The sequence below is a fragment of the Oncorhynchus nerka genome, linkage group LG5, assembly GCF_034236695.1.
Source record: "Oncorhynchus nerka isolate Pitt River linkage group LG5, Oner_Uvic_2.0, whole genome shotgun sequence".
NCBI lineage: Eukaryota > Metazoa > Chordata > Actinopteri > Salmoniformes > Salmonidae > Oncorhynchus > Oncorhynchus nerka.
Window position 1 is genome coordinate 60,017,794 of NC_088400.1, and position 24,826 is coordinate 60,042,619.

The 24,826-nt window shown below is 43.5% G+C and overlaps 1 protein-coding gene across 2 annotated transcripts in view; it reads right to left on the bottom strand.

The window, feature by feature from the left end:
* Positions 1-19,824: 19,824 nt before the first annotated feature.
* The window catches only part of LOC115129742 (rho GTPase-activating protein 6-like), a 78,190-nt gene continuing 73,188 nt past the window's right edge, over positions 19,825-24,826 (bottom strand). For both annotated transcript variants that reach the window (XM_029660411.2, XM_029660413.2), the window contains exons 10-13: positions 23,071-23,162; positions 22,630-22,883; positions 22,344-22,415; positions 19,825-22,256 (exon numbers count right to left, since the gene is read on the bottom strand). In XM_029660411.2, the coding sequence (XP_029516271.2) occupies positions 21,646-22,256; positions 22,344-22,415; positions 22,630-22,883; positions 23,071-23,162 (1,029 nt within the window). In that variant the 3' untranslated portion in view covers positions 19,825-21,645. The remainder of the gene's footprint in view (positions 22,257-22,343; positions 22,416-22,629; positions 22,884-23,070; positions 23,163-24,826) is intronic.

The following is a 24,826-nucleotide window of genomic DNA, read 5'->3' on the forward strand; positions in this document are numbered from 1 at the left end:
CAGAGGTCAGTAATCCAGGGTAGAGTCAGTAAGGTACAGAACGGCAGGCAGGCTCAGGGTCAGGGCAGGCAGAGGTCAGTAATCCAGGGTAGAGTCAGTAAAGTACAGAACGGCAGGCAGGCTCAGGGTCAGGGCAGGCAGAGGTCCATAATCCAGGGTAGAGTCAGTAAAGTACAGAACGGCAGGCAGGCTCAGGGTCAGGGCAGGCAGAGGTCAGTAATCCAGGGTAGAGTCAGTAAGGTACAGAACGGCAGGCAGGCTCAGGGTCAGGGCAGGCAGAGGTCAGTAATCCAGGGTAGAGTCAGTAAAGTACAGAACGGCAGGCAGGCTCAGGGTCAGGGCAGGCAGAGGTCCATAATCCAGGGTAGAGTCAGTAAAGTACAGAACGGCAGGCAGGCTCAGGGTCAGGGCAGGCAGAGGTCAGTAATCCAGGGTAGAGTCAGTAAGGTACAGAACGGCAGGCAGGCTCAGCGCAGGCAGAGTGGTCAAAACTGGAAAAACTAGAAAAACAAGGTGCTAGAGCGAATCAGGAGTACGGGAAAAACCACACTGGTAGGCTTGACGAGACAAGACAAACTGGCAACAGACAAACATAAAACACAGACATAAATGCACATGGGATAATGGGGAAAATGGGCGACACCTGGAAGGAGGTGGAGACAAGCACATGACGGGTGAAACAGATCAGGGTGTGACATACAGAGATAAATCAATGAGAGACAGAGGGAAGAGAGAGGGGGAATAGAGAGCGGGACAAGGATAACTATTCCCTGATTATATTAGAGAATGTCTGTCATCCTCTCATACTCCGTCACGTTTAACAAACATGTGTCTTGTATTTTTTTCATTGATTTCATCCCATACTGCACAATGCATGTGTTCACATAGAGTACAGTTCATGCTGAGAAATTGTTAATCTCCCCGGAGAAGCACAAAAAACATTAATTCTATGTTTCATTGTTTCACCGGGATAGGGATTTGTTTTATAAAGTGTTTTCACAGGCCTCTATAGATTTTTGGAACACAACAGACCTCATGTTTGGAAATGAGAGTATCAGGTTTAGTAATTTCCTGAATATGTCAGCACATACCAGCGGCTGTTTTACATGGCACATTTCTTATGATTGGACAGCACATTGAGTTGAGCCGGATCATTTGGTGAAATTGAGAATAAACAATGTTGTGAATCATTTGAAGAGGGACTGTCATTCTACTGCAAGATCTGAGCAAAGACCCACAATCTGATGATTTCACATCATTTGGTGTTCCTGAAATAACTTTGAAACTCTTGTCATTAGTCCACCTCTGATGAACTCTTCTCATCTGGCTATTTTCCCGAAGAGAACATAAACAGATTGTGTTCTCTGAACCCCACAAAGAGCATAAAAGAGCCCTTCTGTATCGTCCCTATCGGATGCATATATTTCTCCCCAAGGAGATCATGTCGAGGCATCTTCGAAGAAAAGGGGAAACCGCAGCATCCACTTTTATTGATGCATATTTCATAACCTCTCATTTTGTATATAAATATATATTCTTATTTGGCCAAGTGGGTCTTTAGGAGGCATTAAGAAGAAGCCTTGTGCTCTCAGACGAATAGTAGCAATCACGCTTTGAAGGAATTAAGGGAATTGAAGGCTTTCAGAGCCACATGAAAACTTAAACACATCTCTGGCACATTTTTTGTTTTGTGACTAAAGCCAGCTCTCAGAGCAAGGTTTACTGAGAGTTTCATCACTTTAGATTTGTAGTTGTTTTTTGAATGTAATTGATTAATTAATTAATTTTCCCACTGTGTGTTACTTGCGATGTGTGTCATCAACTACAAAAGTGTATATGTTAACACAAATGTCCCACTCGGCACACAATGGTTGAATCAACATTGTTTCAACTTAATTTGTCCAGTATTGTGACGTGGAATCAATGTGGAAAAAACATTGGATTTGAATAAAGTAAGCAACCAGTATTGTTTACTTCATTTCAACCAGGGTTGCAAACATTGAAATTAGGGTAAAAGAGAAAGAGATACTTTGGGATTTTGGCAATGAGGCCCTTTATCTACTTCCCCAGAGTCAGATGAACTTGTGAATACCATTTTTATGTCTCTGTGGCCAGTATGAACAAAGTCAGAGGTAGTCTCGCGAGCCAATGGTAGCTAGCGTTAGCACAATGACTGGAATTCTATGGTTATCTACTAGCATGCTAGGAAAAACAAAATGGTATCCACGAGTTCATCTAACTATGGGGAAGAAGATCAAGGGCCTCATTGACAAAATCTCAAAGTATCCCATTGAAGGTAGACTCAGACGTACAGTAGATGCAGAAAGTAAACAGCATAGTGGGTCACTTTCTGCACCAACTAAGAGCGTTGAAGTGTGAGGCTCATCTTCTCTGCTGTTTTGGTCCTGTGGCTACCACAAATTATGACAACTGACTATTTCATTAACTTTTGGACAAATCATTATTTTTATTCTTTCATTTATTCCTGCCTTCAATTGTCTGTTGTGGTTGCCATGGCTGTTTATCATCGAAACACAATTTACCCTATTTTTGTTTTCACAACTCCCTGGCAAGATGGCTACACTGCATATCAAGTGTCAGTCTGGGCAAGAAATGTGTTTTCGTGAGTTCAGTTACAGAAATTGCTTATGGCAGACTGAGACTGCTATACCAAAACAACATTCCATAAATACACCATCAGATATATAGAGATTCAGCCAGCTGAGATTTATGGTAATCTTGCACACATAGAGAGAGATAGACACACACACACACACACACACACACACACACACACACGTCTAAGTCAATGATTTTTACAAACATGTCGAGAGAGTGCATAAGTAGATTAACATCAGCTGATTTTAGGTCAAATGGCCAAGTTGAAAGTGTTTTCAATCAATCAATGTTGGCCCAGTATTTTCCATTAAATAGTCATTGGATGGTCACTGATCCCCGCTTACTCCGGACAACTTGGGATGACATAGCGGTAGTTACATACATTCTGCAGCCTACTATCAATCAACTTTATCAACCAGCATCCACATGGCTGCTGTATATTGTCACCTCTACTGTTGCACTTGAATGAATCAAATGATACTTCTAAAACGTTCCCAGCAAAGAGTTAGATGTGTGTATTTTCCCTTCACATGGAGATATAATTGTCAGCTGTTCATTGGAACATGTTGCACTCTCACTTGAGGCACGAAGACCCAGGCCTGGTACGATACAGTGCACTTCACTCCTCTAAGAAAGTTAGCATCGAGGGCAGCTGGGACCCGTCATACTGTACTGTAGGCTGGAGCACTGGAGCGAGGCAAATGAACTAATCCAGAGATGATGCTCAAATCTGTTTGTGCAGAACGAAGCAGCTGTTAACCAAACTAATTACCACAGATAATGACTCTCAGTTTTTCCAGAAGAAACTCAACACGAACTCACACGCAAACAGTGGACTGGAGCGGGCAGGGCAGGAGAGGAGAGGACCAGATGATGATGAAGTTATTTCTGGCTTTGGTCACCGTAATCGTGCAATTTGTAGACGGACGCAAAATTGGACATATTTCAGTTGACAGCACTCAATGTGTTGGCAATGTTTCCCTATGCTGTTCATCTTAGTTTGGACTTTGGATCATTTAGAAAACAACACAACCAACAATATGGCTGACTATGAAGTAATACTACACCCAGTGCTTGACTTGGGATGAAATAAGAGCAGGAGCTGTCTTTTTCCAAGTCCATCAGACTGTGTTCACCGAAATTCACAAACCTTATACTATAGAGACCTCTGATTATTCACTCACACGGGTTCATACAGCTCTTCCATGACGTCTCAATGACTTTCAACCAAATTTTCATGACTATTATTATTATTAAAGCCTACATGAAAAAGAAAGCATTATTGACATTGGAAGGCTGCTGTGTCAGATCCCATATAGGCCTACCATCTCCTACCACTGTGGCCTTGATTTAGGCACTTAACCCCCAACAAAGTAGTACTGCACTGTTAGTCACATATTGTCAACATGTGGTCAACCCTACATCTGGAGAGCTCCCAGGTGTGCTGCCCTGGCTTTTGATCCAACAGAAGGTCCGGTTGAGCAGCTGTTGTTTAAGCTACAATGTGGGGGGAAAAAAAGATCCGGGCTTGAACAAAAGCCTGCACACCCAGTAGCTGTCCCGGAGGAAGGTCGCCACCCGTAATATAACATATTGCAACATTAGGCCCACAAGCAAATTCTTTTGTCTTTATGAAGTACTTCCCTCATTCAATAAATCAGGGATCAATGGATGAGGTAGGCTAATTCATAGCAAGGTATCTAGACATGTACGTATATAAGGCTCAAATATTGTTTCAACAAGTTATTTGACAATTAGGCCATTCTTATAATATTTGTAACATTGGCGCAATTACATGGGAATCCCAGTTTCCCAACGTTGCAGATTTATTTAGGTTTTCTACAGTGCTGGTTGAAAGGCGACAACAACATTAGTAGTTAGTTAGCCATAGTTAACTAGTGATATATCGGCTTCAAGTTTTGTTTTGAATTGGCTATCTGTTTTGTCTGTTTGTCATTATTTTTTAACCTGCTGCTGAAATGCCGTGCTCCCTCACCTCGGGCAACGGCCCACTCACACTGGCGCACACCACAGGAGGTTGGTGGCTCCTTAATTGGGGAGGACGGGCTCGTGGTAATGATTGGAGACAAATCAGTGAAATGGTATCAGGTACATGAAACACATGGTTTGATGCCATTCCATTCACTCTGTTCCAGACGTTATTCTGAGCCGTCCTCCCCTCAGCAGCCTCCGCCGGCACAGTTACAGCACCTATAGACACGCACTGAAGATGATGGCTGGAATTTAGATTTTTGTGTTAATCATTTTTGTGTTCATAATATTTGAAAGTGTGCCTTTATGAATTACATGAACAAAAATTATAAAACTCATTTCTATGACTTTTCCATGACCAAATCCTAATTTGACAACTTGGAACAGCAAATCATTCGTATTCCGGCTGGCTCGTTTTCAATCTGCCCTATCTCAAACAGACTACGCACAGATTCACAGACTAGGCGGCAAATAAACTTGAGCAAAGCGGAATCATGAAATGAAATGCCCACTGTCTGTTGCTGTTTAACTTGGTGGGTTCACTTCCTGAAGAAGTTAACAGCATTGGTGGGTTAACTTACAACCTCATGCTAATCGCATTAGCCTACGTTAGCTCAACCGTCCCGCAGGGGACCCACCAATCCTGAAGAATTAATGCAGATCTCGCCTTCATTCCGCTTTGATCAAGCTTTTTTTGCCTCAGTGTGTGAATCTGGGCTGGTGATTATAGAGAAGCCGGTATGCCAAAATTGTAGGTGCTGGTAAGGCGCTCCAGACAGCTCCGGCCCACATCAAGCACTGACTACACCTTAATCAAAGTTGACAGTAAAGTGCCGAGACAAATTCCTGTAATCCATCATCCCATGTCAAACTGTGCCACCAAGACCATCATCTTTGTATGTGTTGCGCTAGATGAGGGCTTATTCCCAGCCCATACATTTGGGAGTGAAATATGCCATCATTTCAAAGGCAGGTGTACAAAAACTGTTTAAATTGGTGTCCGTGTTTAATTGGTCTGTTTTACAATGCATTTGGAAAGTATTCAGACCCCTTGACTTTTTACACATTTTGTTACGTTACAGCCTTATTCTAAAATTGATTAAATTCTTTTTTTTCCCTAAATCAACACCCCATAAATTTATAAAAAAAATTATACTGAAATATGACATTTACATAAGTATTCAGACCCTTTGGCAGCGATTACAGCCTCAAGTCTTCTTGGGTATGATGCTACAAGCTTGGCACACCTGTATTTGGGGAGTTTTGAATAGCACACTGTTTTACTATAAAAACCAATATAAGGACATGAGACGGGAGTAGAAACTAACGTGGGCGTTGTTAAATGCGTTTCACAGGACAAAACATTCCAAGCATTACTTCGATCCTGACTAGTCTCACAGTCCCTGCCGCTGAAAAACATCCAGACAACACGATGCTACCACCGCCATGCTTCACTGTAGGGATGGTTCCAGGTTTCCTCCAGACGTGACAGGTGCCTTTTGACAAACTCCAAGCGGGATGTCACGTGCCTTTTACTGAGGAGTGGTTCCGTCTGGCCACTCTACCATAAAGGCCTTATTGGTGGAGTGCTGCAGAGATGGGTGTCCTTCTCCCATCTCCACAGAGGAACTCTGGAGCTCTGTCAGAGTGACCATCTGGTTCTTGGTCACCTCTCTGACCAAGGCCCTTCTCCCCCGATTGCTCAGTTTGGCCGGGCGGCCATCTCTAGGTGGTTCTAACCTTTTTCCATTTAAAAATGATGGAGGCCACTGTGTTATTGGGGACCTTCAATGTTGCAGAAATGTTTTGGTCCCCTTCCCCCGATCTTTGCCTCGACAAAATCCTGTCTTGGAGCTCTACGGACGATTTCTTTGACCTCATGGCTTGTTTTTTTGCATTGTCAGACCTTATACAGGCAGGTGTGTGCCTTTCCAAATAATGTCCAATCAATTGAATTTACCACAAGTGGAGTCCAATCAAGTTGTAGAACATCTCAAGGATGATCAATGGAAACAGGATGCACTTGAGCTCAATTTCAAGTCTCATAGCAAAGTTTTTTTATACATTTTGTATCAACCTGTTTACACTTTGTTATTATGAGCTATTGTGTGTAGATTGATGAGGATTTAGTTTATTTACCTATTTCCAAAGGTCAAGAGCCACGCGTCCTCCGAAACAACCCAGCCGAGCTGCACTGCTTCTTAACACAATGCCCGCTTAACCCGGAAGCCAGCCACACCAATGTGTCAGAGGAAACACCGTACACCTGGCAACCGTGTCAGCGTGCATTGCACCCTGCCAGCCATAGGAGTCGCTAGAGTACAATGGGACAAGAACATCCCTGCCGGCCAAATCCTCCCCTAACCCGGACGACGCTGGGCCAATTGTGCGCCGCCCCATGGATCTCTCAGTGATGGCCAGCTACGACCGACCCTGGACTTGAACCAGGATCTCTACTGGCACAGCGAGCACTGTGATGCAGTGCCACTCGGGAGTCCCTTGGATTTTGTTTTATTTAATCCATTTTAGAGTAAGGTTGTAAAGTAACAAAATGTGGAAAAATGTGGAAAAAGTCCGTATGTTTTCCAGAAGTTACTATGTCTGTCCCAAAATTGACAAAACAAACATATACTGGGTTAGTTTGTTGTATTGAGTAATCTTGGCCAGCATTGCTTACATCCACTTTGCTCTCCTGTCATTCATTGCCTTGAGATAAAACATTCAGTTTGAAATAATGAACACAAATTAAAGATAAGTAAACCCGTTTGTCAACAACGATCCGTCAACCAGAGTAGACAGGACGCTGAGAAAAATCCATCACAATTGTCTGAACCACTTTTCTCCCAATTCAATTTCAATGCAAATCATTCCCAAAAGCAATTTTCAAACCAACCAAAATACAGAAAGAAATATTCCGCATTAAATTCATACAACAGGCCCATAGTGCATTAGTCGCTTCATGTATTTTGATAGGATTCAGTCATTACATAACCAATGCGCTATCCTTATAATAATTGTGCATTATTCAAACATAATGTCTGGGCAAAACCAAGTCCTGATCTTGCCTTGTACACCTGTAACATTAGTAAACAGATTTGTGGGTTGCAGCATATGATCTTGCATATTAATCCATGCTGAATATGTATTTTCCCTGGACAGGAGAGGATCACGAGCGAGAATGACACCAACAACTGAAGTTCTATGGCGACGGACAAAACCTACTGTACATAAGCCTTAGCCCGCCTACGCTATAGACATAAGTAATTCATAAGAAATCTTTATTTCAGTATAGCTATGAGAGGGTAACTGAGAGAAGCAGTGAGGGGAAAGTATTTGGACATTTTTCCTGGGACACAAAAGTGGGGGGGGAGCACCAGCTCTGAAACATTCATGTGGACAGGAAGGAACGTGGTGATGCCTCACTCACTTTTAAATGAAACAGATTTCCTAAAGGGGAACAATTAAGTCATGCATACACTGCACTGTGTACATCAATCATACACCAACTAGGATGCATACAGTATTCACACACAGTATTCACACACAGTATCCCCCCTGAAATGAAGAAGTAGGATGAATCCTTGGGGAACTTCCAGTGAAGCCATCCACTTAATGACTGTAAAGTGAATTGTCATGTTTAATGATGCTGGGTCTCCCTCCAGCTCTACGCACAGTAGCTATGAGAATCACATAGAGAGAGATCAATGAAGAAGAGGAGAGGGAGGAGTAGGGTCACTACTCTGGACCGTTCTGACCGAGAATAGGTGGACAACTACAAATACCTCGGTGTCTGGTTGGACTGTAAACTCTCCTTCCAGACTCACATTAAGCGTCTCCAATCCCAAATTAAATCTAGAATCGGCTTCCTCTTTTGCAAAAAAAAGCCTCCTTCACTCACGCTGCCAAACATACCTTCGTAACATACCCTCGTAAAACTGACTATCCTACCGATCCTCGACTTCAGCGATGTCATTTACAAAATAGCCTCTACTCTATATAATAACTCTATATAATAACACTCTACTCAGCAAACTGGATGTAGTCTATCATAGTGCCATCCGTTTTGTCACCAAAGCCCCATATACTACCCACCACTGCGACCTGTATGCTCTCATTGGCTGTCCCTTGCTTCATACTCGTTGCCAAACCCATTGGCTCCAGGTCATCTATAAGCCTCTGCTAGGTAAAGCCCTGCCTTATCTCAGCCTACTGGTCACCATAGCAACACCCACCCATAGCACGCACTCCAGCAGGTATATTGCACTGGTCATCCCCAAAGCCAACACTTCCTTTGGCCGCCTTTCCTTCCACTTCTCTGCTGCCAATGACTGGAACGAATTGCAAAAATCTCTGAAGCTGGAGTCTTATATTTCCCTCTCTAACTTTAAGCATCAGCTGTCAGAGCAGCTTACCGATCACTGTACCTGTACACAGCCAATCTGTAAATAACCCACCCAACTACCTCATCCCCATATTATTTCTTACCCTCTTGCTCTTTTGCACCCCAGTTTCTCTACTTGCACATCATCATCTGCACATCTATCACTCCAGTATTAATGTAAAATTGTAGTTATTTTGCTTTTATGGCCTATTTATTGCCTACCTCCCTACTCTTCTACATTTGCACACACTGTACATAGATTTTTCCATTTTTCTTTTCTATTGTGTTATTGACTGAACGTTTGTTTATGTGTAACTCTGTGTTGTTGTTTTTGTCATACTGCTTTGCTTTATCTTGGTCAGGTCGCAGTTGTAAATGAGAACTTGTTCTCAACTGGCCTACCTGGTTAAATAAAGGTGAAATGAAAAAAATGAAAAAATAAAAAAGGGTGGGACGGAGAAGAAGGAATGAAACGGGGAGGAAGAAAATATAAAGTCATTGCCTGACCCGTCCAAGATGGTGGACAAGAAAGGCAAGATACACACTTGTGTATAGCCGATAAGTCCTGACCTCATGTGCCTTTCCAGAGAATCCCCACAATCTATCTTGCCTTTATACCACAGTTCCACTCAACGACTGCTAAGTACGGAATCAATATTTCACAGAGACAGCTGAAGCTCAGACCTCTCCAAACAATGGAACAGAATAATAGATGCCCATCAGGCATTGACCTTGCATTATTCATTCCTTCTCTCCTCTCCACGTAATACACATAGCACACGGGGATGCAACTTTTACCAAACTTCAGATAAGTGAATCTCAACATCAGTCTTTCCTATCCACAAAACCTCTGCGGCGATGTATGATGTTTAAGGCCATCTACGATCACTAGCCTACCCAGTAGACTGAGCGGGAGGCCATTGAAAAACATCACAACTTGGAAAAGATTTCTTGTGAATCTTATTTATTCATTCTAACAATAGATATGGAGTGGCAAACAACTACAGATTTTGGCATCCATGCCAAAGATGCACAGTGGACCACGGGAAAATATGTGGAGGTATCTCAAAATAGGTTCCGCTCGTCTCTTCAAGTGGGATTAATTGAACGTTTTTAAAATGTTATATACAATTTGGTATGGCTCTAAAAATATGTGCAACCGTCAAACTCGTTTAAGTAGAGCAGATCTGTGTCTCTCCCTTCAATCAAACGTAGCTCAACAAGAACATCAGCATAGCATCCTCATTAAAACGAGAACGCGTTATCTTTAATTAGAAATGGACTAGTTAGATTCTCGTGCGGCAGTCAATCTGAGCGAGTGTTGAGCCTCGACATCAAAGTCATCAAGCAGAACAAGTGAGTCGTTCTGTAAAGAGGAAGAGCGAGGGAAAGACAGAGAACATATCACCTTTTGGGACTATATTTTAAGTAGTATAGAGTTAAAAGTCAAGTTTGGTCAATCATTTCAACCCCGTTACCTGCACAACTGATGTCAAATGTGTCTGTGTTTTGAGAAAAACAGACATTAGTGACTATACTTATGGCTTGTCTACAGAGCGTACGTTAGCCGATCCTTAAACGATTTGCCTGCTGCTATCTGCTGTGCAAAGTGAGTTTGCACAGTAAATGGTGCATACCAGTCCCAGCAGTCTTTTTACAGACAGGCTCACTGAGAGGGAGGTACAGTGAGAGAGAGGACAGAGGAATGTGGAGGAGAGCCAACGGTTCTGCTTTTCTATTACTGCTCATAGGACCAAGGCCAAGTTCGGTTCGGCCACCTCTCTGCCCCTGCTCTCACATGCTCAGGAATGTTCAGTGAATGGTTTACATTGACATTGTGTGTGTGTGTGTGTGTGTGTGTGTGTGTGTGTGTGTGTGTGTGTGTGTGTGTGTGTGTGTGTGTGTGTGTGTGTGTGTGTGTGTGTGTGTGTGTGTGTGTGTGTGTGTGTGTGTGTGTGTGTGTGTATAGGCCCAAGATGACCCTGCCTGTACTCAGAGTCTTCTCTTCAGCCAAATACACAGCCTACTTATAATCAGGACTTCTGCTTCAGCATAATTACAACCTGCTCTGAGAGCCTATAGTTATGTGGTTAAAGGCGGTCGTGCCCAGAACAGTCTCTACGCTCTTCGAAAAAAAGGTTACATCTAGAACCTAAAGGGGTTCTTCAGCTGTCCCCATAAGAGAAACCTTTCGGAAGCCTTTTTTCTAAAGAGTGTATAGTGTAGTTTAGCTTTGCCCCATAGACACACACTGAGGCAAGATCCGGTTTGACTAACTGCAAGGTCAGCAGGAGGTACCACATTGTCCTCCCAAGCAGTCCTGACATTTGTAATTATCTATGTTCCCTTTTAAATGATATGTAACTTGCCAGAGAGTTGTGGTTTAAATGTTTCTTACTCCTCCAAAAAACAACCATCTCTCAACATAATTCAATGAAGAAGGGGAGGGAATGTGTTGATGGTCTTAAATCCATGCAGACATAACAGAGATTTATTTTACAACCATTTTGCACCTGCAATACAAATACTGACAGTTGATTTCAGAATTCCATGTTGAGTGACATCATTTCCGGGCCAAGATGGTGACAAGGGATCCAGAGCATCACTTCAGACGCTTCTGCTGTCCCACTGTTACTTACTTTCCACTGAACCGGTCATATAAACAAAGTTATGAAAAAAACCTGCACCTTGAAACAACTGGTTTCCCTTCTCCTGAGGCATGCTGGGATTAATATCATCTCTGAAACAGTGTTGCCTCTCACCCCGGAGGTTACTAAGAGCAAGGGTAGCACAATCTGTCATAACATCTTATTCTTCCTGTACTTCCCATGTGGGACTATACCGTCATTGCAGAACTCCAATCACCTCCCCTGAAATAACAGAAAGGTGTTGTGAAGTCATGAATATGCCTGCTGCTGATAGTGTTTGCAGACGACGTGGCAAAGAATGTGTGTACAATATGTTTTGACAGCTATTACGTGTAATACAAAGCCTTGTTTTAGCAATATGAGTTTAGAACGGTATCAGATGGAGAGAGAACCCTTAACACCCCTCAACATATTACATGGATTTTATCTATGTGCTTTTTAATATCCTGAGTGAAATGTATGTGCCTTATCGTGCCGGTCCGGAAGCTAGCCTGGGTGCGAGAGGAGAGGAGAGGAGAGGAGAGGAGAGGAGAGGAGAGGAGAGGAGAGGAGAGGAGAAGGAGAGGAGAGGAGAGGACGGCTTATCAAACGTCATTTCACGGAGCTTATTGGTACCTGGTAACCTGGGGATATTTAGTTGATACTCAGCACACATTCTCCATACGCTTCACTGGTGAATGATGCCTTTATTGGAGCCAGGTGATGGGGCACAGAATGGAGGTTTAATAACCATTTAAACAGATAGCTGACTGTACCTGTCTATAGTTACCCTGACCGTCCTGGCCCCATACACCTCCATTCGCTCATATGTCAACATAGGTATGCAAAACATTTTACTGAGTATGTCTTCACAGAAGGCTTGCATCACAAATGGCAGCCTATTCCCTATATAGTGCACTACTTTTTTTTTTTTTACCAAGGTCCATAAATAGCCCACTATATAGGGAATGGGCTGCCATTTGGGGCGCACCCATGTAGTCACAGTTCTTATAGGAGAGAAACAATCTGTCTGTCTCAGGTCTGTTGGCACCACGAGCCAAACGGTCTCCATTTGGTTCTCTGCCAGTGCAGCTAAAATGGAAAAAAGGACATCTTACTCATAACAGTCTGTTCGCTCTGCATGCAAACATCTGGACAAATGGCCTGCGTTAGAGTTGCAAGCCCTTTCTTTCACGGATGTAGTTGATGTATTGATTTAATGGGTTTTGACTGTTGGATAGCATGTCCTTTTCACATTGTCCGACTTGATTAACCCCATGGTGAAAATGTCACGTGAGACATTCCATTACTGTAGATTAGCATCATATTAAGGTCATACACGACACGTGTATGAGTATGTGTTGACATATACATACAGTTCATGAATGTATGAAGACATGTTTGTAAACCCAGAGCACTACAGAGCTCTACAATCACAGGCTAGAATTACTCCATAAACAAAATAAATAGAGGCATTGGTTGTAGGACACATTTCACCTTTGCAAACAACATGCAGACACTTCACGAAGGGCAGATCCCAGCTGTAACACATCACATTGGCAGTTGGCATAGTGTTTGCATTGGGGGATGTTAGTTAGCGCCATCCTCCCTGCCAGAAATAATAACCTCCTAGTGGGCATCTCCCTGCTGCTGCCCCGCTGGAGGGACCATTCAACCTGATTGTCACAATCAAAAACAAAACAGGAAATTGCACTCAGCCAGTCAGACGCAGCAAGGCTGTCGCCTAGGAAACCGATGGTGCAGTGAAACAGAAAGACACTGCGTGTGCCCCTGATGTGACGCGGTGCTTTTCAAATGGGCTTATCACATCTGTTCATCCAACAGAACACATGGGGACCACCCTTGAGAGTGTCGAGATGATTGAGGAATGTTCTCTATCATTTGTTTCCTCTACAATGTCATGCTGGCATGGTTCATAGACTTGACTGTGAATCTGAATGGTGTAGAGGAGAGATTGACTGCATCACTATTTGTCTTTGTGAGAGATATTGACATGCAGAAAACACTGAACTGTCTGTACAAACAGCTAACATACAGCTCAGACATCTTCCACATCATGTAACTCATGCGAAGCCGTAAAATCCGATTGAAAAAAAACAGAATAAAACAACACCTCAAGGCACAACGCGACAGCGTTACACAGCTAACACACAGCTCAGACACTCGTACAATACATGCCACCAAGTGGTCTCTTCCCAGTCCCCAAGACAGAACAGACTCTGGGGAATGTGCAGTACTACGCAGAACTCTCTTCCACATCAAGTAACTCAATTTAAAATGCCATTTTTTTTAAAACAAATGAAACAACTCCTCATGGAACAATGCGAACTGTGAAGAGTCCCACACACAAACACGAATACACACTCTAACATACACACGAACACACACACACACACACACACATTGTAATGTTATGGTATTGTGGGTTTTATATTGTAATTTGTAATAATAGAGTCAAATTCTAATAATGTCTTGTATGTTGTATTGATGTAGTTGTTCTAATCCTCTGCGGACCCCAGGAATAGTAGCTGTTGCTTTGGTAGCAGCTAATGGAGATCCTAATAAATACTACATACTGGCATGATTGTTGCATGATGAAAAAATAGGTGCATGTTTTTTGAACTTCAAATGTTGACCATCAAGTTGCATATCGTTGCATCTGAATGTTCGAGATCTGTTCACGCATACTTTGGCCTATCGACAACGGCTGCCAGAGACAACTACACTTTGCAGCTCTGGGCTACTTCCAAGCATCTAACAGTTCTTCATTCTCTCTGTTTCAGTACAAGTAAATGCATTGGGAAGGCTAAAGGAGGTTTGAGGGTTATACCTCCACTTCCTGATTTCAGCACTTACTGACCTCCACTTCCTGATTTCAGCACTTACTGACCTCCACTTCCTGATTTCAGCACTTACTGACCTCCACTTCCTGATTTCAGCATGATGGGTAACATCATACAGCGCCGAGCTCTGGGGAAACACCTCCATGGAGAACGTGACCATGGTCTGAAGTCACTATTGTCACGCTTCACGGCTGCTGACAGGGAGTGATCAACGACTGGGAAAGGATGTCAAGGGGACTCTGCATGACATGTAATGACATACTGCATATGATCTATGTCTGTCATAGTTCTATGTCATCTGTCATAGTTCATTGTCATCTCATCTGTCATAGTTCTATGTCATATGTTATATAGCATGTTGAGCGTTTTTTGTGCTTTGTTTGTTTGCCACCTAGAAGAATGCAATTTATCATACTGTTTTCTCAGAGGCAGAATCTTGTCAGACCTACTGTATGATCCAGGTACACTAGATGTTGCCCCAACCTACTCTTACCATTGGAAGGTTAAAAATATATCCTGACCTTAGAACAGTTCTTTAGGTCAAACCGAATCACTTCACTATGCTTATAAATGTTATCTCAAATGACCAGTTACAGCAGATGTTTCCCCAACCTACTCTTACTATTGAGAGGTAAAATGCAAAAGTGACCTTAGATTAGTTTAAAGGTGTGAATCATATGAGCTAACCCACTGAACCCACTGAACCCACTGAGCCAAAAACCAAGAACTACACAGGATACTGTCCCACGACATTGATTTCACCCAGAACATTCAATATGTGTTCAGGTGAGAGAGACAGGAAGGACATACCTGAGTTGGCCTTTATTTTCAGCGTGCTAACACAGGCCTGTTCCAAACTGTAAGGGCCCGCGGTAGGCTTTGATCGGACAAAGAGCAGGATATGGAACACATGTGTTTTCACATGAGGAGGGATCACAGCTGTTTCAGGGCTATCGGTGTTGAGCTGGCCTCTTAGACATCAATGGTGTGTGTGTGTGTGTGTGTGTGTGTGAAGGGTAAGCAGGGTATCTGTGTGTGTTGAGGGGTCACTGAATGGTTTGATGAGCATGGATACGATGTAAACCATATGCCATGGCCGTCTCAGTCACCAGAACATTTATAGGAGATTCTGGTGCGGCGCCTGAGACAGCGTTTTCCACCACCATCAACAGAACACAAAATGATGGAATTTCTCAAGGAAGAATGGTGTCACATTCCTCCAGTAGAATTCCAGACACTTGTAGAATCTATGCCAAAGCGCATTGAAGCTGTTCTGGTAGCTTGTGGTGGCCCAACGGCCTATTAAAACAGGCCGTTCCCTTACAGGAGTAAGGTAAGCGCTGCTAAGATACACATTAGTAGATCTTGGAAGACAGAAGGTGCTCTTTGGTAAAGGGGTAAATGGGTCATCAAAAAGACAAGAGGACCGAGGCACTCTTCATGTAATTACATCAAATGCCTTTATTATGCCTTTAGTATGGCATGGTCAATGGAAAGTTTTAAATTTCTGTTGCGTTTCATGTTGGTGTTTCCATTATTTTTACAGTACGTTCTCCCATTATCCTTTGTTGTGCATGGGAGATGAACATTGATGTAGTTGAATGAGAACATTTAAGGCTTTTCTTTTCATATATATTGATGTGACATCAAAATACTGTCTAAAACATGGACACATTTTGTGTGTGTGTGTGTGTGTGTGTGTGTGTGTGTGTGTGTGTGTGTGTGTGTGTGTGTGTGTGTGTGTGTGTGTGTGTGTGTGTGTGTGTGTGTGTTTCCATAAGTACAGTACAGTATGTTAGCATCAGTATGAACATGTGTAGTCCGTGTTTGCTCCGTATCCCCCGTGGACAATGTTACAGTCGGATGGATAAATGTCCCTCCTCCTCTTCTTCCTCATCTTCCTCCACCCCTCCTCCTCTTCCTCCTCTCTTTCCTACTCCTCTTCCTCCCCTTCTTCCTGATCCTCCTCTTCCTCCTCTCCTTCCTCCTTTCTCCTCCTTCTCCCCTCCTTCCAACTCTTCTTCCACCACCTCCTCTTCCTCCTCCTCCTTTCTCCTCTCCTTCCTCCTCCTCTTCTTCTTCCTCCTCCCATCCTTCCTCCTCCTTCCCTCTCCTTCCTCCTCCTCCTCCCCTCCTTCCTCCTCTTCCTCCTTCTCCTCCCCTTCGGCTGCTAACAGAGCTAACAGAGCTAACAGAGCTCTGAATCGCCCATCTTCCATCCTACTTGTATCCCAGCCCCCCTGATGATGTGCCCATCCACTCTGGGCACTGTTGGCATCCAGTCAAATCAGAGTCCCTCCCTGTCCCGACCTCCACAACCTCAAACATGATGCAGATGAGCCAGTGGTAAAACACATCTGGATGATTGTTTACTAAGTATTCCAGCGTTCTTGATTCACAACTGTCTTAGGGTTGAATCAAAATGCTGGCCCAAGGTACACAGCGTTATGCAGGCTATTTAGTTCATGTGGAAAACGTTAGTGGGTCTCCTTGGCAAAAACAGTAACAGAACACGAAAATCCATGATATTTAGCATTTTGTCACTGTGTGATAACAATAAGGGACAATTGGGTCAGAAATCTTGATAATAAACATACAGCTAGCTGCTGGTCCTTTTTGCTAATGAGGTCCTCCTGGGCTCAAACACCCTTCCTTGTGCAACACATGCACACTCACATGCATGCAAACACATGCACACTCACACGCATGCACACACAGTGATGGTGAGAAAAAAATTGAGGATAAGAGGCTAATTAATGCAGTGGGCACCATAACACATGCAAACATTATGTAGAAAAATAGATCCACATATGTTCCTTCTAACTAAACACTCCAGTACATCAATGGTTTGTTGACCTCCCACAGCTCACACCAACCAACTGTTTGCAGCAAGAAATCAAAGGCCAGTCGGCTTATTCTGTTAGGAGGCCATGTCATCACGCTCAGAAAGAAAGCTGCTTTGTATTGGCTATATTTGTTTTCACAGTCCATGCAAAGGCTCTTCTGAACAAAGCTGCTATCCTACGGGCCCAAAAGAGACAGAAGACAAAAGAACCGGGGCCTAATATTCACATCCCATGGGGCACCCACTGGTTGAATCAACGTCGTTTCCGCTTCACTTCAATGAATTTACGTTGAACCAACATGGAAAAGACGTGGAATTGACGTCTGTGTCCAGTGGGATAGTCAAGCATCAGTCCCCATCGCTCTCGCGTTACTAAGGCAGATTGCAAAAAGTGAGTCTTTTTTATATCACAGATTCTGTAAGCAGTCAGCAGCATAGCGACTTTTCACGGTATCCTTTGGTGGGCTCCTTTGAATAACTAGAACATTGAAATAAAACAGAAACAATGCATGGGCAAGCATTCAGTAACAGACGAAAGCTTCTAAGGAAAAAAGTAATTGTGTGCCATTGTTTGTAGTCATTGTTTGAGCTTCGATCTTACTGGGCTTGTCGGTTTTTGGCCACAAAAGAGCTTTTGTTGTACAACTCCTTTCTAGTTGTGATAGATACCAAACAGTTCACATTACTTCTGGAGGCGGAGAAATACACAGGAGAGAACACAGAGTCAGTCAAACCTTCTCCCTGAAGGCACAGGGGTGTGTGTGTTCATCTCTTTGAAGAAGCGTACTTTCACTTGTTTTCTCTCTCTCCTCGGTCTCCCCCTCTCTCTTTCTCTCTCTCCATTCTCTCTCCCTCTCCTCTCTCTACCCCCCCCACACACACACACATCTCTCCCTCCTTCCCTCCCGCTCTCCCACCAGGAGTGTTTTCCATGAAACAGCGTTGCGTGGGCAGGGTAGCAGAGCGGAGTCGGACCTCAGAGACAGAACAGAACAACCGACGGTGTTCCTTCTCAGAACAAGAACCACTCCTTCTCCACTGGGCTAAGGATTGAGGTCAGCCTTGGGTCTGGCTCCAGAACCATCTGGTCCCCATGGTTCCACTTTGCAAGAGCCAACGCGGAGACAGAGGGAATTACTGTGGCCTGCATGTGATCATCTGCCTCCACTGTATCTGCTTGTTCTGCAACACTGACAATCTATTACAATACATGGTTAATGTAACATATCTGTAGAGTATGATCACTGCTTTCCATAGACTAAGATATCCACTGCAAACTAATAGAAAAATGTATCCCTCTCTTAGTAAGTGGTTGATGTCAGTAAGATGTACTCATTGATAACTTGAGAGAGAAAAAAAATCCGATGGTCCTCTGAATAGTCAAGTAAATTGATTCATTGTGTCTTGTATCCTTTCTCTCCTTGTGTCTGTGCTTACACCAGGCTAAGGGGAAATTGAGCCCAAATTGAGTAAGGATGGTAAAGACCTACCGCTGCCTTCTGGGGAAAAAAAGGAGGGAAATATTCAGTGGTCTACAGATACACAGTGATTGGAATTCCGATTGGGTGAACCACAGGCTTTAAAGGAAATACTTGAATCACATGCTTTGACTGCCGGATTGGATGCCAAACTAGAGGGGATTCTGAACAGTCCATGGGACACTGCACCATTGAATGTCAGCTATCTTCGAGGAAGTCCGTTTTCAGATCATTATACAGTCTGATTGCACAAATCAGCATGATTTTGTTTTATGGAAGCAATTTTCCACAGAAAGCTTAACATCCCTTTGAACTATTTTAAGCTAAGGGGATTTGATAACATTTTCAAATGTTCAAAATACTTATAGTTGACGGTTTGCAAGTAATTGCACAAAATGACCTACTGAATAGCTTAATCAATCGTCAAATTATCAAAGAGTCGACCATGTTTCTATGCTGCTCTGACGTCGGTGGAAAATCATTGTGTCTTCTGACCACATCTCTCTGGCTGTACTTCACACATGGGATTAGCAGGACATTAAGAAGCGGGTAATGATCTCCTGGAAGTGAATTGTCAGGTCTGTTCTACGCCGTAAACAGATTTAGGACTTCTCCTGAGCTCAGTGGGAATTAAAGCCGCCAGCGTGGAACGTTCTCATCTCAGGTTTCTAACATGGAGGTTATTGGTCTTCACTCTTACCTCCTCCCGTCCACACTCTCTCGTTCCGCCCTCTCGCCTCCTCTCTCTTTTCATATGATTTTTCCTCTTTCAAGGTGAAGAATTATATCCGACTATATCCAAATTGTTTTAAAAGAGCGTTGGGTGATAAAGGATGATGTGGAGGATTTAGATACCTTTAGAATGACCTGTGGACAAGATGACTCAGCAAAAAGATCTAGGGTCCCCTCTTTTGGTTCAAAACTGTTATTACACCGTCAAACATTTTACATTAGGTTACATCGCCACTGATAAAAGGTGTATCAGGGCACAAGCTGTTAACCAACCAAGTACACAAAACACCATCTTTCACGTTTAATTCCACCATGGCATATTTAAGACGACACACAATACAAAATCTGACATCAGGTCAAAACTCGGGCCTTATACATGTGTTTGTAGATTTTTGGGGGGGGGAGTAAAAATGGTTATTTCATATGTTACAGTACTGAACAGACATGATAGTTATTAAGAAAAAAATCATCTTGGATGACATGCTACAGAAAATATATATTGACAACCACAAAGCAATGTGGGCTATCAAATCATTTTCAAAGAGCATGGATCTATGGCATACTTGACTCCAAACACACAGACATTCAGAATAGGGCTTAGAAACACAAGCTGTTGAAAGCGTTTTTTTATAGAAGTAAAGATTTTCGAAACAAGTACTGTCATTTTGTGGGACACTGCACAGACATGTAGAAATGTGTGCATCCTTGTAAATAATTCCAATGTCTATCACACATCAAATTCCTCTGACATGTGGACGGATTGAAACAAACATAACCACCCAAACTCCCATTTGGAAAGTGTGCAATATTTGCCAGCAAATATCCACAAAACTGGGAAATGAATGGAGACTACTAATGTATTTGGGAGCAAAAAGGTAAGTTATAGAGGCAGACAGTGCACGTAATGACAAAAGCAAGAGACGTGTTTGTTTTGTTGTTGAAAAGGAGGAATCAAAAAAGCTTTGGCAATTCCCAGAGTGCAAATATCTAGTTAAAATCCCATATCAATCAGATAAATACAGTGAGAGGTAAAGCAATGTACTTGTCTTTTTAATCTGCTTCCAAAAATACTCCTATGCAGCCACAACCTTGACATCAACCACCTAATGGAATGAGGGAGATCATTGGAATGAATCATGTTGATTTGACCTTGTACGATAAGCCATGCTGTAGCAACCATGGTGAAGTGAAATCCAAAAGCTAAAAGAACAATGTTAACTACGGAATGAGAGAAAGCAGATGAGACTTTATAGACGGCCCAAAAAACATTTGATGAAAAGAGAGGAAAGGAACTTTGGCACGTGGCACATTACTGTACTGATCACAATAATCGTTTTCTTTTAGAACCCAACTTTGTTCAGTAAAGCTCTGACAGACGTTATCTTTTTAAACCGTGTTAAAACCACACAACACAAACGTTTAGACAGCCTGTAAAAAAAGTTTTTTAGCAATGTCGACCTAAAATGCATTAGAATGCTTATATACAAACTGTTGCAAAAACTGTACTGTGGGCTCTGTTACTTGGTGACTGACATTGAATAAAACTCTGTTCATACAAACTCGTACGATACTTACCGGGATATATTATCAGCAAGTAAATACTCTCTGAATATTTAGCAGCGATCACTAATATATGTGATGACTTAAGTAAATATATAAGGGTAGGATTGGTCATGTAAATTGACTGTAGCTTATCAATTGTTGCCATAAATGTTAAACCTTCCTGTCTTCAAAAGTCACCTCTACATATTACATTCAGTTCAATTTAAACTGGGGCCTTATCGAAATGTGGACATGCACTAATAACTGTGAATCAAATTGATAAACTTGACGTTTGAGGTATGTCTTGCTGACAGTTAGCTTTGATCCTCTCAAACAGCTCAGAGAGAGTATTTAATAACAAGCAAAGGGGTCCCCCAGGATACAACATCAATCGCGGATCAATACATAGCAAACAGGAAACACTTGTGACTCCGTACCAAGTCCGTAGTATAGGCAGCAGCTGCACATGTAAACAACCCCATGGCGTCCATGTTTGGGGGGAAGGACGGAGGGGAGGGATGGAGGAAGGGATGGCTAACACTACCCCACGGTCCGATGGTCCAGCTTACACCAGTGTCTCTGGGAGTGTGTCTGCGTTTTCCGAGGACAGGAGTTGCCAGATCTGCCATCTGTCCCTCTGCCAGTCCTGCCACTCCTGGCTCATGGGTACCATGCTGTAAGTGGTGGGGGAGGCTGAGTTCTGTGGCACCGTTGGCCTCCCACCCTGCAGGGGCTGCTGGTGAAGGGGTGCGGCGGGGGAAGGGGAGACAGGCTGGGCTGGTTTAGAGGCAGCAGGGGAGAGCCTGGAGGATGAGCTGTTGTACGGGGGAGGGGGAGGACGCCCTGAGAGGGCGGGACCCGAGTGGGCAGAGTTAGGGCTGGGGATAGCCTGGTGTCGAATGCCCTGGGGGAGGTCCTCTGCGCTGCTGGCTGCTGATTGGCTGTTGGCATGCGGATGGGGTGGGGTCAAAGGGTTGAGGCTCAGCAGGAGGAGCGGCCGTCCCGCCTCGCCGTGAGGGCTGCTGCAGACCCGTGTCACAGGGGGGTGGGGCCTGCACTCAGCCACGCCCAGCGAGGTCTGTGTCTGTCGTACCACCTGCCTGGCATCGCCTTGGAGACAGTCAAGTCCTTCCTGGGAGCTGCGTGAGCTGCCCTCTGACATGTTGCTATGGGAACCTGGAGATACAAATGTCAATGGGAAAAGTCCGTAAACGAAGATAAGTAGAAGTCCAAAAATGTGATTGTTACATTTCAACAGCTTACCTGCATAAGGCTGGTCCTTCATCCCTGGTTTCAGAGTGGAATGCCAAGCTCCCCAGATATTAGCATGCTCCTCTGACATATAGGACATAATGAACATGACTGTGTTTAAGGACCGTCATACTCATCATCATCATCATCAAGATTATAATCATCATCATTATCAAGATTATAATCATCATCATCACCTTCACCACAATCATCATCATCATCGTCTTAATTATCACCACCACCACCACCACGATCATATCAACCACAGCTAAGTAAGACTGGACAGTAGTCCTCTCACCTTTTGAGACCCAGGGATTGGACCCATGGGGGTTCCGTGTCTGTCCTTCCACCTGCCTCACCAGGGTGTACTGTTCTGGGACATGAAAGAGCCTCTCTGACCCTGGGCTGGTCCCTTCCCCCGGGTGCTCAGACAGGATGGGGGAGTTGTTGTCATAGGGAGACAACTCTCCACTGGAGACCTTGTTGGAGTCACTGGATGAGCGCCTCTCGCTCAGGGAGAAAGGATCCTCCGATCGCAACACGTCCAGACTCCTGTGGAGTGGAGGGATGGATGGATGAGGGAGAGAAAAGGATGGGCAGAGAGAATAAAAAGAGATTGCCATAGATAATGGGTTCTTCATTTTCTCTCAACAGACATGAACACCAGGCTAAGCAACTACTTTCCATGAGTACTCAAAATGTGTGACTGTGATATGTGCAGTGGAAACAATGTACTCACTGTGATGCTTTTCTCCTGAGCAGATAGTCTACCACATCAGGATCAGTCTCCAGTAAAGTCATTAGGACCTCATTCTGCAGGTCGGGGGGCACCTACACACAGATAACCACAGACATAACCAAACATGTACAAAAAAAAACGGATGATGTATGTAATGGCAGTTGATGGAGCACTAGGGGGTGCTATTGTCCAAGACAACCTCATGGTGAAAGTGAGTCTAACTTTTTCCATCTTCACGTTCAGTGACCACAAGCCAATCAATACATGAACACATAGTATCACATTGAAGCCTATTAAATACCGGTCTATGGATCCATGTTTAGCAGGGAAGGGCAACTGGTGGCCAACAAAAATACTTTTTCTAAACTTGGTTGTGCATCAGCAGTCACTCAATTATCCCATTGATGATCAGTTATCATGTTAAAAACTGCAAACATTTCCCTCCATCCTATGGGAAAATATATAGAATTGCAGGAAATTAGCTGTAAAACTGCACATTTGTCTCTCCGCCCCATGGCAAAATGATTAGAATTACATTAAATGAGTTATAAAATTGCTAAATCTTCTCTCTGCCCCATGGCAAAATGTGCGGAATTGCGGGAAATTAACTTGATAAATAACATTTACTCCGACCCACGAGCCACTGCGGCCCCTCATAATGAGTTCCCGATTTTTTTGTTGCCCCCATCAAAGTTTCCCATCCCTGATGTATAGTGTCTGGGCAATGGGCAATAAAATACAAGGGTAATAAAAGAAGTGATTTGGCAATGAAGCACGACAGTCCAAACACATCCAACTAAAGAGCTACAAACATCTTTATTGGTTTACGTCAGGACCTTCAGCAAACAACTCGGCCCAGTCGAAAAACACGAGGGATAACATTTCAGAACCTAACAAGACCTCTCTCCATTGTCCCGCCACTACCCTGAATTCCATGATCTGAGCGGAGGGGAAAACAACCTCTGCAAAGTTCAACGAATACAACTTCTGTTCAGGGAAATGGTGGTGGTGGTGTCGGAAAAATCAGTGCAAGGGATTGGCCCATAAGTCCCTCTGGCACTGTCTCAGATGTCTGTGATCTGTAGTGGTCCTGAACTGGGCCCTAAGGCCTTTAATCAGGTCCAGAATCAGCTCTAACAGCACTAACAAAGGCCCACAGAGCTTTGTTTTCATTCTATAAGACAGAGCCATTGTCTGATAAAGCCTGGAGATTCTCTAACTTAAACACAGGCTCTGTCCCATATGGCACTCTATTCCCTGTGAGCCCTGGTCAAAGGTAGTGCACTATATCAAAGGTAGTGCACTATATAGGGTACAGGGTGCCATTTGGGATGCAGGTATATTTTACTGAGTGGCACTGCTAGGGAGGGAGGGAGGGAGGGAGGGAGGGGGAGGGATGTGTGATGAAAGAGGGCAGGCAGAGGTAATGGAAATTGAATGGATGTATATGGACCCAGGACATAGAGAGATCATCAAATGTGTCAGTGCTAAGCCCATGTATTTGACATGGTAACTACATAAACAGATTTGAGTTTACACAATGTAGGTTATGCAGTTGTTGCAACTTCTCTACAACTGCGTCACCTCACCTGTATGTAGTGTATACAATGAACTCACAAGGGAGTCTTACTTACTGGCCAATCTAAAGTGATAATTAATTGTAGCTTGTTTGCTGGCTATTACAAATACATTACTGTAAAAACACAGTACCTGCCTGTCCAATTACCATACAAGTGCAAGGTTGTATTATAAAGAG